Below are 17,794 nucleotides of genomic sequence, written 5' to 3'. Positions count from 1 at the left end.
TCTACAGTATTCACTGTATACCGTCTCATCTATAACTATCTTATTACCCATCTGATAAGCTGATAGCTATTGTCACGTCATGATAATAAGTTATATCAATTAGTGCTAACATCCAGCACTAAAGCTGTACAAAAATCTTCTAATATCTGGCTAATACATTCTGACAGTCTGCCAATCTGTAAAACAATCTAAAAGAAAGCTCGTGATACATTCTGTCACGAATACAATCTCAAGCAAAATCACAATCTGACATAGTCTACTGTGGCATTCTGATCTTTCTGACCACCTCTCTGACATCAATCTGTGTCATCTGGTCATGTTTGTACGTTATCTTGTACAAACTAATAGATTATAGATTGAACAATCTATCAATCATAATCATATCATATCATAATCTGTAGGGAAATGGCAGTAATTTCATTACGAAAGCCATAGAAATGTATTCCCATTTCTATTCAGAATTATACAATTCTGTAATAAATCTTCTGATTTCTATCTTTCTGTTTTTTTCTGTTAGCAATTTAGACATATCAGTATAATTTCTGCCAACATTTCAGTACAATTCTGTTATAACTGATCTCATCTGTCTATATCACAACTATCTGTTCGAATACAATACATTCTCAATCATCAGACTACACACTGAATTCATTACTGTAAGTTTCTGACACTATCTGTCCTTTCTGATTCGAACTATTTGACATATACAATCAGTTAATAACATAAATTAAAGAGGAAATACCTACCTGGTATTCGGCTCTGACTATCACTATCAAGCTTTGCTGTACAATTCTGACACATCTGATATCACAGAATAATCAATCTCATACAACATACACAATCACATATCTGTTACTCTGATCGACACTCTGTTCTGATTATCGATATTGAGTTCTAAACATTCTAATCAGCTTTTTGAACTGCTATCGTTTCAAAATCAGCTCTGATTCGAACGATACAACATAATCTTTATTGTCTACTATCCGTCTCAACCACGTATCCAGAATAACATCAATATTCAATCAGATTCAAACATGCTAAATTCATAAACCGCAACTGTCTGACACTGATGTCAACCTCAGCTGACTAATCACGGTTTAACTCTGGTAAAATCACCAAACATATCATATTCAGATATAACACATCCTGCATGCAATCTGTCTCAGTCAAGATTCGAAATTTCAACAATTTCTAAGAGCAGTTCAAGACTAAAATCAATCTCTCTGATTGGAATCAGATCTGAAGTCTTATCAGAGAAAACATCGAGAACTTTCTTATCATTGGTAAATCAGCCAATGATAGACTCAACTTCAGTAAATCAACTGAATACATAAGGAGTTACTCTGCTCCTTTCTGTAATAATTGAGTCATAGCTAGTACGAATATCAAAGGAATTCTCAGTCTAGAATTCTTATCGTACAATATTCATCTCTTGATCATCTCAGGTCTGATTCTTACCATATTCTGGAATTAATCTATGGTAGCTTCGTACTTGATCAGCATATCAATATCAGTAATGCAGTTCCAAAATCATAGAACACCAGTACAATATAAGCTACTACATGATCTAGCTCAATCTCATTCTTATCCTACGGTAGTATTCCAGATCTAACAGAAATCACTGATACAAGATCTTTTCTCAAATGAAAAGAAACAAATACTACAGTAAATAGGGACTCGACAGATAGTGCATACATCAATGCAAATCTCTCAGAAATAAAAGTATGTGAAACACCAGTATCCCTCAATACATATGCAGGATAATCAAACAAATCAGTTACCTGCAATATCATCATCTGGTGCTTCCAGAGCCTGCTCCTCGGTCAAAGCAAATACTCTGGCCTGCTGTCTAGGAGGTTGGCCAACTGTCTGGCTTCCTCCTGGCCTCTGCTGTGATTGAGATGGTGCTGGCTGAAATGAAGGGACGGCAGCTGATCTTCTACTCCACTGTGCCGCTGGTCCAGATGGTTCGGCTCCCTAGCATCTTTGGGAACCCCTCTGTGGACATACTCTGGTAAAATGTCCCTGTTGTTTGCAGAAGTGGCAGCTACCAAGTACTCCTTGGCATTGTTCAGTGGAATGTCTTCCGCCACAATTTCCGCAGTAAACACCAGTATAACTCTGCTGAGAACCACTAGAGCTAGAAGAACTGCCGCCAGACTTCTTAAACTGCTTTCCTCTAGCCTTCAGAAAATCTTTTCTTCCACCACTACTACCGCCACTCTCGAATCGGGGAGGTGGTTGCGGTGGTCTCAACACTGGAGGAACAAATTCAGCTCCTCTCTGCCTTATCAGGCCCGCTTCAGCGCCCTTTGCTCTATTCATGGCATCAGCAAAGTTATTCGGTCGTCCTGTGTTCACCAATGTAAAAATATCGGGATTCAAGCCATTGATGAACTGATCAGCAACGGCTTCGTCATTTCCAGCCACATGTGGAGCAAACTTCAACAAGGTAGAGAACTTGGTCACATATTCTTCAATGTTCAGCTGACCCTGTCTCAAATTGGCAAACTCCGCCCCCTTGACTTTTCTGTACGATATTGGGAAAAATCTCTGATAAAACTCAGTTTTAAATACATCACAAGTAACAATCGTACATCGCTGCTCCAAGGCTCTCTTCATTGTAACCCACCAGCTTTGTGTAACATCAAGCAATTGGTGCCCAATCAATTTAATCCGGCGCTCATCACTGTACTCCAGTGAATCAAACAGCAACTCAATGCTACCTAACCAACTCTCACACTCGACTGATGTCTCAGTACCCGTCAGAGTGGGTGGTTTGAATGACTGAAACCTCTTCAGCACGGTTTCCATTGGAGTCGGTGTTACATCCATTGGAGGATTCGATGTACTACCCTGTTCTGGGATTCGTCTAGGAGGCATATCTGAAACTCAAAAGGATTAGTGACCCAATCCAACACATCTGTTTCAATTCAATCTCTCCTCCGATCATCTTACTGCTGATCGAGAATCAATTCATATTCATTTCCAATAATACATATTACAAAATCAAATCAGATAAATCAAGTAACATGTATTATATAAAGCAGTACGACATGCTAGCATTCAAAAGCAGGAAATAAAACCTCAATCTACCCCGCTCACTAGCCTCTTCTATCTCAATCTCAAGAATCTACAGTTCTAGTACCTACAGCTCTGATACCACCTGTTGTGGGGACCCGGACGCTAATCAAGTTCTTAATCATGTTTGGGACTAATTAATCAATTATAAAACATGGTCTAAATTTTTTTTTTAAAATACAAAGCGGAAACGTAATGTAATTTACTCAAATTACATATTAAACATGAACATACAAATCTTGTGTTATCTACAAGAATTCAACTAGGTTCAACTACATATCAGTGCTGAATCCTATGTTGCTTCGAAGCCCGGATCTCCACGCTATCTAATCTTCTCTCATCCTCTTCTTGACCCTGATCCAGCCCCACCTGTTGTCATGCACACATACAAAACAAGACAACAGCCGGATAACTCCGGTGAGATATAAATATCCCAGTATAAACAATGTAAACATGCAGTCATATAAAAACATATATAAAAGCATATAACAAATATTCATAACATGTCTCAAATCTGAAACATAATTAATATCAAGCAAAGAATCATACTCAGACTCAGACTTGACTCAACAACGCGTCGTCTCAGACTCGACTCAACTCTATCCTAGGGATCCCGGTGTCTGGATATAGGTAATTATATCGAATCTCAGTCGCTAGGAATGAATCAATCCCTATACGGCATCGATATAATTCATATATTCAGTATCTGGGCGAATCAGCCGCAGAATTGACGAATCAGTCAATAACCTGACGAATCAGCCAGTAATTAGGCGAATCAGCCAATAATCAGACAACTCAGCCTGTAATTAAGCGAATCAGCTTAAGGTTAGACGAATCAGTCAATCACCAGACGAATCAGCCGGTGACTAGGCGAATCAGCCTATAATAATACGAATCAGTCAATAACCCGACGAATCAGCCCGTGACTAGGCGAATCAGCCTATGACTCAACGACTCAGTAATCAATACATACAGTCAGTATCTAAGCAACTCAATCAATGACTAGCGAATCAGCAGTCATTATATGCAGTGGCTATAAATCAATAGACTACAATCATAAATCTCATCAATTGCAAATATCAATGCAATAATTGAAAGTATGTGATTTAGGAAGACTCGAGTCAAACCTCACTCGAGTTGTGCAATCCCAACTCAACATTAATTTATACCTTCTTTCTGTTACTCTGACTCTGTCGAAGTCTCGAACTCGAAGCCTGTCAATACTCAATCTGACAAGAACAATATCGAGGAGTATAATATCAATACACCACTCGAATCAAATCTGTTCTGCTCAATATTTAACCTAATGCGATATCGATGGCATAACGGTATAATATCAATATACCCAACAATACCATATCGATTAGATATTAATTCTAATATCTCATACTCGATAATACTCCAATCCTGATATCAATTCTCAATCAACTCAACTCTAAACATCATAACAATTTCATATGGTATCTGTTCCTCAGTCCGGTTTCGATTATACGATGTCTAACATGCCAAGAACATCATATATGAATCATATCAGATTCTGACAATACCATAATTTCAAAGCATATCAAAACGTAGCAAAACTTATGTCCAGTTGTAGCCTACGTCGATAGGAACTCGGTACTGAAGTCAGATTCAAAATCAGACGGACGGATTTCTCGTACGTTGAATTCTAAAATCAAAAGTTAATTATTTGCTCTGAATTCTCGTTTTCTCCCTATTTCCATTCTGAAGAATTACGTTTGTATATATATATATATATATATATATATATATATATATATATATATTGCATGTAAATCGTACGTGGCTTCTCCAAAACTTGCCAAAACACCACTCGCGCATATGCGCGCTTCATCTCGCGCATATGCGCCAAAGATTCTGGAGCTGTCGCGCATATGCGCGCATTTTCTCGCGCATATGCACGAGGGCTTCTGGACCCCTCGCGCATATGCGCGTGTTTCTTCGCGCATGTGCGCCGGTAATTTCTTTTGAGATGTTCGGCCGAACATCTCGAGATGTTCGGTGGAACATCTTGGCTTATATTATAACGATGCCCGACTTCTTCATTCAAGTTCGTATAACCTCAATCATGAAATTAATCAATGTATGATTACAGTAATTAAATCTCGGGCATTACATCTCTTTTGTTTGCTCATTAACTTCGCATAACTGAATCAGTTTTTCCCAAATTTCTTGGGCTATTCTGCACATCTTGATCTTACTGAAGGTGATCTTGTCCAATGTTTTGTACAGAATGTCCTTTGCTACATTGTCCAAGTTGTCTTTCCTCTAGTTTTCAGCTGTCCATTCTTCTTGTGTTTTTCAATGCGATGGGGTGCTACTTCAATTATGTCAATAGCTGTATTTTCTTTCAATATTTTCATTGGTCGGTCAGTTATGACGTACCACATACCATCATCTTGTGCAGCTAAATGAGCTTGCATTCTGATCTTCCAATCATCGAATTCTTCTCGTGAGAACATGGGGATTTTAGTGAAAGGAGACATGGTGAAAGTGTTTAGAATGGGGGTTGTAAATCATTAGAAACAAAATGGCAAGTTTTGTTAACATCAAAATCAAGATTTGAAAATGCAGCTCAAGTCTTTTTGATGATCACAAAACTTGGACAGTTAAAACAATTTTTAAAAGAAAATGTTAAGAGAAAATTCTTTAGTTTGTGGGATAGCAGAAATAAAAACTCTCCCTCAACAACTAAATGATTTGAAAATAGTTTTCCAGTTCGAGAGATAATTCTAAATAAAACTCCCCCTCAAAAACTGAATTAAAAACTCCCCTTCAAAAATATAATTATTTTACGCGATTAAGGAAGTTTTAGTATCAATCAAGTACTTTAGGCAACAAATCTTAATATAACAGTTCAGTTATGTAAAGGCTAACTGGATGAACAAGATGTTTATTTAATCAAATAAGTGTCACTTGTATTATACTTCTGCGCATATCAACAAATGTAAGGGAAATTGCTACTTCACTGGCAGACTTTAAAAAACATCAAACATCAGTTATTTTACACATAATAGAACTAAATATAATAACAACTGGTCTCCTTGAATGCTTTGAATGCTTCAAAGATTTTGAGGTTCCTTTTCCAGAAGATAAGCTAATTTGTCTTGGACTTGATCTCTGTGCTGGCTAACTACTTGAGCTGACTCAAACTGGACTCAACTGTTGCTGAACCACGTTGATAATCTATATTTGATCTGATATGGCAATTAAGCGACAACACTTCTGATGATTAAGCTCCACTTAACTCATCAGTTTCAGCTGGTAGTTGGGTTTCATTTTTTGATCAGTTGGAGTGGTAGACTTGCAACTGAAATTTTGTCCGTTGAGCAGTTTAGTTGAAATGTTGTCAGCTAAACTCTAAACCCTGCAAGCTACTTAAAACAACAAAGTTAATGAATCGAGAGAAGTGGCTACAATGTTAGTTGCTGAGCCAGGAACCTTCTCTCTCCTCATAACAAACGCATAAAATATTTAAGAAGATTTTGAAATCCATTTTAAATAAAATTTTGAAACATATTTTAAAATATCAGTTTTCAAACAACTTCTTAGAAAAATTAGCTTTGATACCAATTGAAAGATCGTTTGCAGAGCACCTTGAGTTGCTTCAAACAAAATATTCTCTAAGAGCTTCAATAGCTCGTGTTCTAAGAATGTATACACCGATGAATTAGATCGAGTTTGGAATTAAAACTAAGTGGAAACACTCAAAATAATCATTCGTTGAGAAACAAAGGATATAAAAAATATATCAGTGTTTCTTAACGAAGAATTATTTTGAGTTTTTTCCGCTTGGTTTTAACTCCAAACTCGATCTAATTCACCAGTGTATACATCTTAGAACACGAGCTATTGCAGCTCTTCGAGAATATTTTGTTTGAAGCACCTCAATGTGCTCTGCAAACGATCCTTCACCTTATGTAAGGTAAGTCACAAAATATTGATAGGTATCGAGGAAGAGTAGCATAATTAGTTTTGGTTCTTCATACGCTACTAAGAGTGATGAGAAAAATCTCAAAGTTTGGGTTAAAAAAAAGAATTAATCACAATAACCTACTTTCATAGCGTGATTCATCCATGGAGAAATTTAGTATAAGATTTAGCCAAAATGATCATTGAATTACTAATTATATTGGATGGTGGATTAATTTTTTTATCCCTAGTGTGTTAAGATTTTAGTAAATGTAATATTATTTGACATTGAATTTCGAGGTTACATATAAGTGTTCGATTTTATAGTAGGAGTTAAAATGAAATCATGATATGAAATTGTGACTCGATAGAATTGAATCATTTAAGTATTTTTAGTGCTTTAGAATTAAGAAAGTTTATGATAGTGTAAAAACTATATGTTTAGCATATATAGAAATGAAGTGTTAGTTAAGCACCCGTTATTAAAATGTTTTATTTCCTACAATCATGCATACGATATGATGACTATGGATCGATATTGGGTTTAACAATAGAAATATATTTTGGATGAATTAAAACATACGATTATGGCGACATAAGGTAAAGTTGACTAACAATTTAAATTTTTGGAGGTTAGAATAACTTAGGGTATTTTAGGATTTATAATTGATATAGGATCTTGAGTTAGTTAAAAATTTTATTATTGAGATCTAGAAAGTTTGTATAAATGTATAAAATTGGAATATGCCTTATCAGTGTATACAATAAAAGCGTGATAGATCGACCAAAATTTTATAGTCAATTGAATTGAGTATGAAATGAATAAGTGAGACTAAGCTTTTCATTAATCAAGAATAGAGGAATTTCGAGAACAAAATTTTTTTAAGGGGAGTGTTGCGACTTTGATTGTTGCACTCCCAAGAGCAGGTTGTCCACAAGTAATATAATTCGGTGAGTCCGAATATCATATCCACAGGGAAGCTAAGGTAATTACAAGTCCACTACAATGTCTTTTTGTTTTGTTTTTGTTTTTGTTTCTTTTTAATTTTAATTTTTTGAATATTTAATGGGTAAATTTTAATTGTTCAAATTTTAATTTAAGTAGTTGAGATTAAAGGATCCACTCTTGGTATTTTAATAAAGTTAACATTAACGAACAATATTGAAATCCACTTAATAAATTGGTTCCAATATATTAAATAATCATATTTATATTATGTTATAGATTATTATCTCATAAATATATAATATATACCAAAACTTATAAATGTGGTCAAGTATTTATTGTGCTATATATATATATTTGTAAACACTAAATCAAGGTTCCCACTTTATATGGTTGGAAAAACCAAACTAACATTTAAATGGTACCAAGAAAATATTATTATGATATATTTATATATAGTAAATCAAGGAATCCAAGTTAAATGGTTGGTAAAACCAAACTAACATTTAAATGGTTCCAAGAATTTAACATTATAATATATTTATATATAATAAATCAAGGCATCCAATTTAAATGGTTGGTAATACCTAACTAACATTTAAATGATTCCAAGAATTTAGTGTAACATATAGCAACAATAAATCAAAACTCCCACTTATAAGTAGGGTATAAAAATGCTTAAAGAATAAATATAACATAAACAATAAATAATGATTAAATAATATAAAACATAGATGCTTACCTTTTAATAACCTTATTATCATGCCAAGAGTTTCACCTTATCATCTCAACTTTAGGAAGTTAGCTATTCATTATTCAAAGTGTAAAACTTTGAATATGAAATTAACATGCTAATTATATTTAAATGAAGAAATAAAAAAATATAGAGAGAAATATTATGAACTCAAAGGTTTGTTCATAGAATGAGGGATATCTCAATACATTACAATGCACCCCTATTTATAGTCAAACTTGGGGAGACAACCACAAATAAAATATTATTTTTTACACATAAGTCTTCATTGGTGTTCCAAGAAATTAATATTATATTACACATCACTTTTGAAAATCTTCTTCTCCGAATTTGCTTATTCACATAAAATGAAACATGTGGATAATTGAGTTGTCTAGTTGTGGTATTTTTTTCAGAATATTTGACCAAGTAATTTGAGAGATATGGTCAAAATACTAGAGCATGGTAAAACTGTCACTCCTTTGGTAACTTTAATTGTTGCTTAATTTGATCCCACTTGTGAGAGGATTTTTATCTCATGCTTGGCAACAATATTGTAGATCTTATAATCAACTTTCTACAGGTCCAAGAATCATCTTAATCTCATTTGCAACGCCAAGGTTATTCTTGTTTTATCGAACTTGTAAAAAATATTAAAAACTTATAATTACAGAACAACTTATATTTTATACAATTTATTATAAAACATATAATATTTAAAAATTTAATAAAACAAAAACTATATATTTATATTATAAAATATTTAATTAATGTACAATTTTAATGTTTATCACACCTCCCAACCAGCTTATTGCTAGTCCCTAGCAAGTTAAGCGTTAATAGCAATACAAAACATATTGATTAATTTAAATAGAAATGTAATCAGAACTATCTAAGTGTTTAAATTAAATTTGAAAACTGTCAAAGTTATATCAAGATCATCATAATTATAATTTATGAAATAATTTGAGATGATTAATTCAAAGCTTATTTCAGGTAGTTAAATGTACACGGCCTTCAGAAATTCCGAGTAAGAGTCTCAACTCCATATCCTCACAGGTTAATAAATGTTTCAATTTATGGCAACGATTTCTCTCATGGAGTTGGAATACATATAAATGCTCAGAAAAATGGTTTACAGAATGCAGACAGACAAACGAGCCAAACTAATCAAAAGATAGGAAATCCATTGATTTAAAATCCAGTTGTTCTTATTATATATATTTTTTCCTGATTTTTTTTTTTACATCATGGAATCAAACTAAGTTTATGCTTCTTGACCACATATTTATTAATTTGTACAATGTATTTCTCTCTCTCTTTCCTTTTTTTTATTTGTATTTTTATGAGAGAAAAATGGGTCGCAGCATATAACTTAAATTACATAAATCTTCAACATCTTTCTTTCTTTTTTTTCCTTCGCTTTTTTTTTTCAGGAAATATCAAATTTTTTTTTTTCAAAATAAGAACTCAAGATCTAAACAATTGATAGCCTCTCCGATGATCAATAAAGGCTCGCAAGCTGTTTTCTCAATCCTCTCCACTCACTCACAAAATATGTGTGAGTTCAAAAATTTTAGGCACTCTTATAAGGTATATCTTGGGCCATATACTTTAATACCTAATTTTATCACAATGGCTAATCACTCAAAAAGATTTCATAAATCATATTTTTATATTGATCAAAATATTAAAAATGACCTTTTTTCAAATAAAAATTTAAACATTCTTAAATAGAGTAATGCATGTTCTAATTTAAATCTTTCAAATATGTAATGTATGACATTTTTGCAAAAATTACTAAGGTACAAACAATAAACATGGTTTTATTTTAAAATAATATTTAATTTTTTTTTTAAATGTGTTCTCCCCCCAATCAGAATATGACATTGTCCCTAATGTCAAAATAGCTATTAATAAAGAGTACATAATGAAAGAGATATCACCTGGAATTTTATTGAAGATAACAAACTGAAACAAACGCAAACCAATCCACGACTTTTGAATCAATGATCCAACTTCCTTTTCTTACTGCTTGATTGCGACCAATTGATCTTTGTTATCATCGGATCAGGCTTATGAACAAAAGCTTCCAAATCATCAATTAATTGATCGGCAGTCGAAGCACAGATGAGCATCCGTCGTGAATTTTCTGAAATGAAATTCTGTTCCACAGCTTTATCAAGAAATTTCAACAAACTGTCATAATAATTATTGATATTCAACAAACCCACAGGTTTATTATGGATATTAAGTTGTGCCCAAGAAACAGTGTGAAAAATTTCTTCTAATGTACCAAAACCACCTGGTAGTGCGATAAAAGCATCAGAATTTTCAATCATTTGAGTGATTCTTTCATACATAGAAGAAACTTTTAATTCCTCCCCAATCGTAACACCTGTAATATTTCCTTCAGATAAAGCTATAGGAATAATACCCAAAACCTGACTACCTCCAAGATGAGCAGATGTTGAAACAGATCCCATTAACCCAATATTACCTCCCCCATATACCAAGTGAATTTTTCTCTCAGCCAATATCTTTCCAAGATTATTCGCTGCTTCTACAAACACTTCATTTTTTCCAGGACTCGACCCACAAAATACACAAATATTTTTCAATGTTTGTGTAGAGGATCCAGCCATATTTTTACCTTTTTTTCCTGCGAAAATAAAGAGAAAGATGAGAGATTTTATAGGGGTAATATGTTATCATGACAAAACAATGGGTCACAGCTGTAAACAGAATAAATAGTAAAAACAATAATGACACACATGCATATGAACAGTAGTGTGATTGTGGCTCACAATTTTCCTCTGGTTTTACGTCCAGAAACGGCTTCAACGCCTTCTATGAGTCGAGGTTATGGTTTCCATCCAATTTTCTTATAAATTGCCAAACAGGGTCTTTTTTAGTCGGATTCCCAAGACTATGACGCTCATCTTGAAATTGTTTCCATAAACGGAGAAGTTCAATATGCACATGTCCACTAGAATGCGTCTCAAGAGTCAATAAGATGTTATCTAAAGACTTCTTACTCAGCTCATTCTTAATGAAATCAATTTTATCTTCTCTGTTATTGGAAACACATCCCAAAGATCTGCATCGTTTGTCACAAGTCCATCTTGCACACTTATGACAAACCCCTAAACTTTTGGCCCTTCGTTTTTTCGCATAAGTGCTTTTTCCTAATCCAGGCAAATACCGAATGAGCAATGATTGTGGAACTTCTCCTCCTAATCGGACCTTAGCTTCAATTACAAGACGAATATCTTCTAGAATTCCTTTTTGCATTAGCAATCTCAATCTTTCACACCTTCCTGCATAAATTTTTCTTAGAACACTTTCAGAAACAGAGAGAAAATATTTACAAATTTTTGAGAGAATTTCATCCATTTTGAAAAGAAAAGAAATGATTTTTTTTTTTATTTTTGTATCAGCAATTGTGGGAAACTGATTTAACCGACTATGAGAGTCACGGAGTACCGTTATCCGCCATTTAACCGAGAAAATAAAAAGATTAAGGAAACCTGAAATAAAAACAAACAAAATTAAATGCAACATAAAAATTTAAGGATCAGAAAGGGAAATAAACTCTTCTTGAAAGATTTCATTTTCCAAAAATGGTTTAAGCCTTTGTCCATTCACTTTGAAAACATCACCATTTTTAGGATTTTCAATATCCACAGCTCCATAAGGATACACATGCTTTACAATATATGGGCCTGTCCATCTTGATCGTAATTTTCCTGGGAATATGTGAAGTCGAGAATTATAAAGCAAAACTTTTTTACCAATCTCAAAAGATTTTCTAAGAATTGTTTTATCATGAAATGATTTGATTTTTGCTTTATAAATCCTCGAATTCTCATACGCGTCATTTCTGAGTTCATCAAGTTCATTAAGTTGCAATTTACGCAATTTGTTTGCATCATCCATGCTTGAATTTAAAGTTTTGATCGCCCAATAAGCTTTATGTTCCAATTCCACAAGCAAATGACAATGTTTTCCATAAACCAACCTATAGGGAGACATATTCAATGATGTTTTAAAAGCTGTTCGATATGCCCATAGTGCATCATTAAGTCGCAGAGACCAATCTTTTCTATTTGAGTTAACAGTTTTTTCCAAAATTTGCTTTATCTCCCTATTAGCTAATTCAACTTGTCCATTTGTTTGAGGATGATAAGGAGTTGTTACTTTGTGAGTAATACCATATTTTTTCATTAATGAAGCAAATGGTTTATTAACAAAGTGAGTTCCCCCATCACTTATCATAGCTCGAGGAATTCCGAATCTACTAAAAATATTTTCTTTCAAAAATTTGATGACGATTTTATGATCATTTGTTCGACATGGAAGTGCCTCTATCTATATGGAAACATAATCAACTGCAACTAAAATATACAAGTATCCAAACGACGGTGGAAAAGGTCCCATAAAATCAATTTCCCAACAGTCAAAGATTTCAATTTCAATGATAGGATTCAAAGGAATCATGTTTCTTTTTGAAATTGCACCCAATTTTTTACAATTTTCACAGATCTTGCAGATTTCGTGGGTGTCTTTAAACAAAGTGGGCCAATAAAATCCACACTGCAAAATTTTTCCAGCCGTTTTCTTTGAAGAAAAATGTCCTCCGCATGCTTCTGAATGACAAAATTTAATGACACTACTTACCTCATTGTCGGGTATGCAACGTCGAAAAATTTGATCTGGACAGTACTTGAACAGATACGGATCATCCCAATTAAAGTTTTTTACCTCATTCAAAAATTTTCTCTTATCTTGGGAACTCCATTGCGGTGGCATTTTTCCTGTCACAAGAAAAATTACTATGTTAGCAAACCAAGGTGTAGTAGTAACTGAAAATAGATGTTCATCAAGAAAATTATCGTTAATTGGTGTCATTTCAAAAGATGATCATGTTACTAGTCTCGATAAATGATCGGCTACGACATTCTCGGTTCCTTTTTTATCTTTGATCACAATGTCAAATTCTTGGAGCAACAAAATCCATCGTATCAGTCGTGGCTTTGCATCCTGTTTCGTCAACAAATATCTAATAGCAGAATGATCAGTAAACACAATAGTCGTTGATCCAATCAAATAAGAACGAAATTTATCTAATGCAAATATTACAGCAAGTAGTTCTTTTTCAGTTGTGGAGTAATTCATTTGAGCATTGTTTAAAGTTCTACTTGCATAATATATCACATAAGGCTTACCGTTTCTTCTTTGACCCAGTACTGCACCGACTGCATAATCACTCGCGTCGCACATGATTTCAAATGGTAAAGACCAATCAGGAGGTTGCATGATAGGAGCTGATGTTAAATGTCGAATGATTTTATCAAAAGCATTTTGACATTCTTGAGTCCACTCAAATGCAGTGTCTTTTGTTAAGAGGTTACAAATGAGTTTAGAGATTAAACTAAAGTCCTTTATAAACCTCCTATAAAATCCAGCATGTCCCAAAAATGAGCGAATTTCTTTAATGGTTTTTGGAGGGGGTAAATTGGCAATGACATCAACTTTTGCTTTATCAACTTCAATTCCATGAGATGACACGACATGTCCCAAAACAATTCCAGAAGTAATCATGTAATGACATTTTTCCCAATTTAAAATAAGACCTTTTTCCTCGCATCTTTTTAAAACTTTTTCCAAATTTTCAAGACAATTATCAAATGTATTCCCAAAGACAGTTAAATCATCCATGAAAATTTCCAAACAATTTTCAACCATGTCGCAAAAAATGCTTAGCATACATCTTTGAAATGTTGCTGGGCATTGCATAATCCAAATGGCATCCTTCTAAATGCAAATGTTCCAAAAGGACATGTGAATGTAGTTTTATCTTGATCTTCGAGTGCAATGGGAATTTGATAATAGCCTGAATATCCGTCAAGAAAACAGTAGTAGGGATGACCAGCTACTCTTTCTAAAATTTGATCCAAAAATGGTAATGGAAAATGATCTTTTCTAGTGGCATCATTTAATTTTCTATAGTCAATACACATCCGCCAACTAGATGGGACTCGACTTGTTAACAATTCACCTTTTTCATTTTTTATCACTGTGATGCCAGATTTTTTTGGAACTACTTGTGTTGGGCTTACCCACTTACTATCAGAAATAGGGTAGATAATCCCAACATCAAGTAGTTTGAGAACTTCAGTTTTCACAACATCTTTCATGTGTGGATTTAATCTCCTTTGTGGTTGTTGAGATGTTTTAGCATTTTCTTCTAAATGAATTTTGTGTGTGCAAATTAGTGGATTAATGCCCTTCAGATCTTTTAGTGTCCAACCAATTGCATTTTTATGTCTTTTAAGCATATCAACTAATTTACCTTCTTGATCACTTTCTAGTTTGGAAGAAATTACCACCGGATATGTTTCATCTTCTCCAAGAAATGCATACTTCAATTCTTCTGGCAAGGGTTTTAACTCCAATATGGGTGGTTCGTCTTTGTTCTCATATTTTGCCTCAAATTCTTTCTCTGATCCTTGTAACGAGTGATACCTGATAAAATCATCAAGATCAATTTCAATATTTTCTTTAACAGTTTCAATTGAACAAATATCTAATTGATCACGAGTACTCCCTTCTTGAATGTTTTCTTCCACAAGAGTTTCAATAAGATTTTCATCTTCACTTTCATCTCCTTTGTCATGTGGTTGCTTACAAAGATTAAAAACATTGAGCTCCAAGGTCATGTTACCAAATGACAACTTCATTATTCCATTCCTGCAATTTATAAGAGCATTAGAAGTTGCTAAAAATGGACGACCCAAAATTACAGGAATTGCATTACAAGCTTCGATAGGTTGTGTATCTAAAACTATGAAATCGACAGGATATACAAAGTTATCAACTTGGACCAACACGTCTTCTACCATACCTCTTGGCACTTAACAGATCTATCGGCAAGTAAAAGTGTTACCGAAGTAGGTTTTAACTCGCCTAGATTGAGTTCTTGATAAACTGAATATGGAAGTAAATTAACACTAGCTCCAAGATCAAGCAAGGCTTTTTTAATCTTTCGTTCTCCAATAATACATGAAATAGTAGGACAACCAGGGTCTTTGTATTTCAAAGTATTATTATTTTGAATGATTGCACTTACTTGTTCGGCTAAAAATGCTTTCTTTTTCACATTCAATTTTCTTTTCACAGTGCACAAGTCTTTCAAAAATTTAGCATATGATGGTACCTGTTTTATTGCATCTAATAAAGGAATATTAACTTTTACTTGTTTAAAAATATCATATATATCAGAATTCAAATTTGATTTTTTTGTATTTTTCAATGCATGAGGGAATGGTGGTGACACTGTCTGTTGAACCTCCTCTTCGCAAGTTATGGGTTCCACTTCCTTACCCTTTGGAGTTGATTTATCATCATCTTCACAAGGTTCAAGAATGGATTTTTCCACAACCTTACCACTTCGAAGGGTAATAACAGATTTTACCTGATCCATCGGTTGAGTTCCAGAAGTTCCAGTTTGTGTATGATGATCCTTGGGATTAGGCAGAGGTTGTGAAGGAAATTTACCTTTTTCATGAACATTAAGTGCAGATGCAAATTTAGCAAGAGTATCTTTCAAATCTGTCATGGTTTGAGCAGTTTGAGTATTGATAGACTCTTGCTTTGCAATGAAAGAATTCAATGTATCTTCCAAATTTCTTTTCGGCGGAGGAACATAAGGTGCATAATTTTGAAAATTTTGTTGATTTTGAAAATGTGGTTGCGGAAATTGTGCAGCATTATCATTCCTCCAACTAAAATTTGGATGGTTTCGCCAACCTGGATTGTAATTTTGAGAAAATGGTTCAAAATTTGGCCTTTTGAAATTGTTCAAAACATTGGCTTGTTCATGGAGACATTCTTTAAAAGAGGGCAAAGTGGGACAATCTTTTGTAAAATGATCACTTGTATCACAGATGTGACACGCAATTTCTTGAACAGATTTTAATTGACCATTCTTTTTCAATTCAAGTGCCTCAACTTTTCTTGCCAAAGAGGTAAATCTAGCTTGAAGATCATGTTCATCTTTGAGAGTGTACATACCTCCACCAGATGTAGGAGATTGAATCTTGTTTGATGGTTCGATTGTACCTATAGTGTCCCAATTTTGAGCATTTTCAGCTAATGAATCGAGATACTCAATTGCCTCGTTTGGATCTTTATCTTCAAATGTTCCATTACACATAAATTCAACCATTTGCCTATCTTTAGGTGTTAAGCCTTCATAAAATTGAGAAACAACTCTCCAAATTTCAAAACCATGATGTGGACAAAGATTAAGCAATTCTTTGTATCTATCCCAACACTGATAAAAAGTTTCTCCTTGTTTTTGAGTGAAAGTGATGATTTGCCTTTTGAAAGAATTTGTTCTATGAGATGGAAAAAACTTTTTCAAAAATTGTTGTTGCAATTCATCCCAAGTTCGAATGGATCCCGATCTAAGATTTTGTAGCCAAGTTTTAGCTTTATCTTTTAAAGAAAAAGGAAAAAGCTTAAGTCGAATGGTGTTCATGCTACAATTTAGATCATTATATGTGTTGCACACTTCTTCAAACTCTCGTAAATGCATGTATGGATTTTCAGAATCTAAGCCATGAAAGTTGGGTAAAAGTTGGATAATACCAGGCTTAAAATTGAAATGAGATGCATCAGGGGGAAAAACTAGACATGAAGGTGCACTAGTACGTGTAGGATTCATGTGATCTCTAAGTGTTCTTCGTCTATCATGATCATGTTGAGATTGAATTTCATCTTCATTTTCTTGGATGGGTTCTTCCGCCATGTTTTGTAAAAATAAAGGGTTGTTTCGAATGAGTCGACCACTAAGTGTACGTGACCAAATGCTCATGCAAATGCAAAGCAAAAGAAAAAAACACACAAAAGTAATAAAATTCAAATAAAGAAAAATAAACTATAAACAATATTAAATAGACTTGAAATTAAATTATACTTCCCCGGCAACGGCGCCAAAAACTTGTTGCGACTTTGATTGTTGCACTCCCAAGAGCAGGTTGTCCACAAGTAATATAATTCGGTGAGTCCGAATATCGTATCCACAGGGAAGCTAA

General features: G+C 33.8%; 1 protein-coding gene across 1 annotated transcript; it reads right to left on the bottom strand.

The window, feature by feature from the left end:
• Positions 1–11,342: 11,342 nt before the first annotated feature.
• LOC140839044 (uncharacterized) lies at positions 11,343–16,914 on the bottom strand. The gene is given in 5 exon segments (XM_073205675.1): positions 11,343–11,355; positions 12,568–12,762; positions 13,375–13,510; positions 15,049–15,609; positions 15,612–16,914. Coding segments are annotated over 5 exon segments (2,205 nt in total). The 5' UTR covers positions 16,912–16,914.
• Between the last annotated feature and the right edge of the window lie 880 nt (positions 16,915–17,794).

The sequence above is a fragment of the Primulina eburnea genome, chromosome 8 (assembly GCF_022965805.1).
Source record: "Primulina eburnea isolate SZY01 chromosome 8, ASM2296580v1, whole genome shotgun sequence".
Lineage (NCBI taxonomy): Eukaryota > Viridiplantae > Streptophyta > Magnoliopsida > Lamiales > Gesneriaceae > Primulina > Primulina eburnea.
This window is presented reverse-complemented; position numbering and strand designations above follow the sequence as displayed.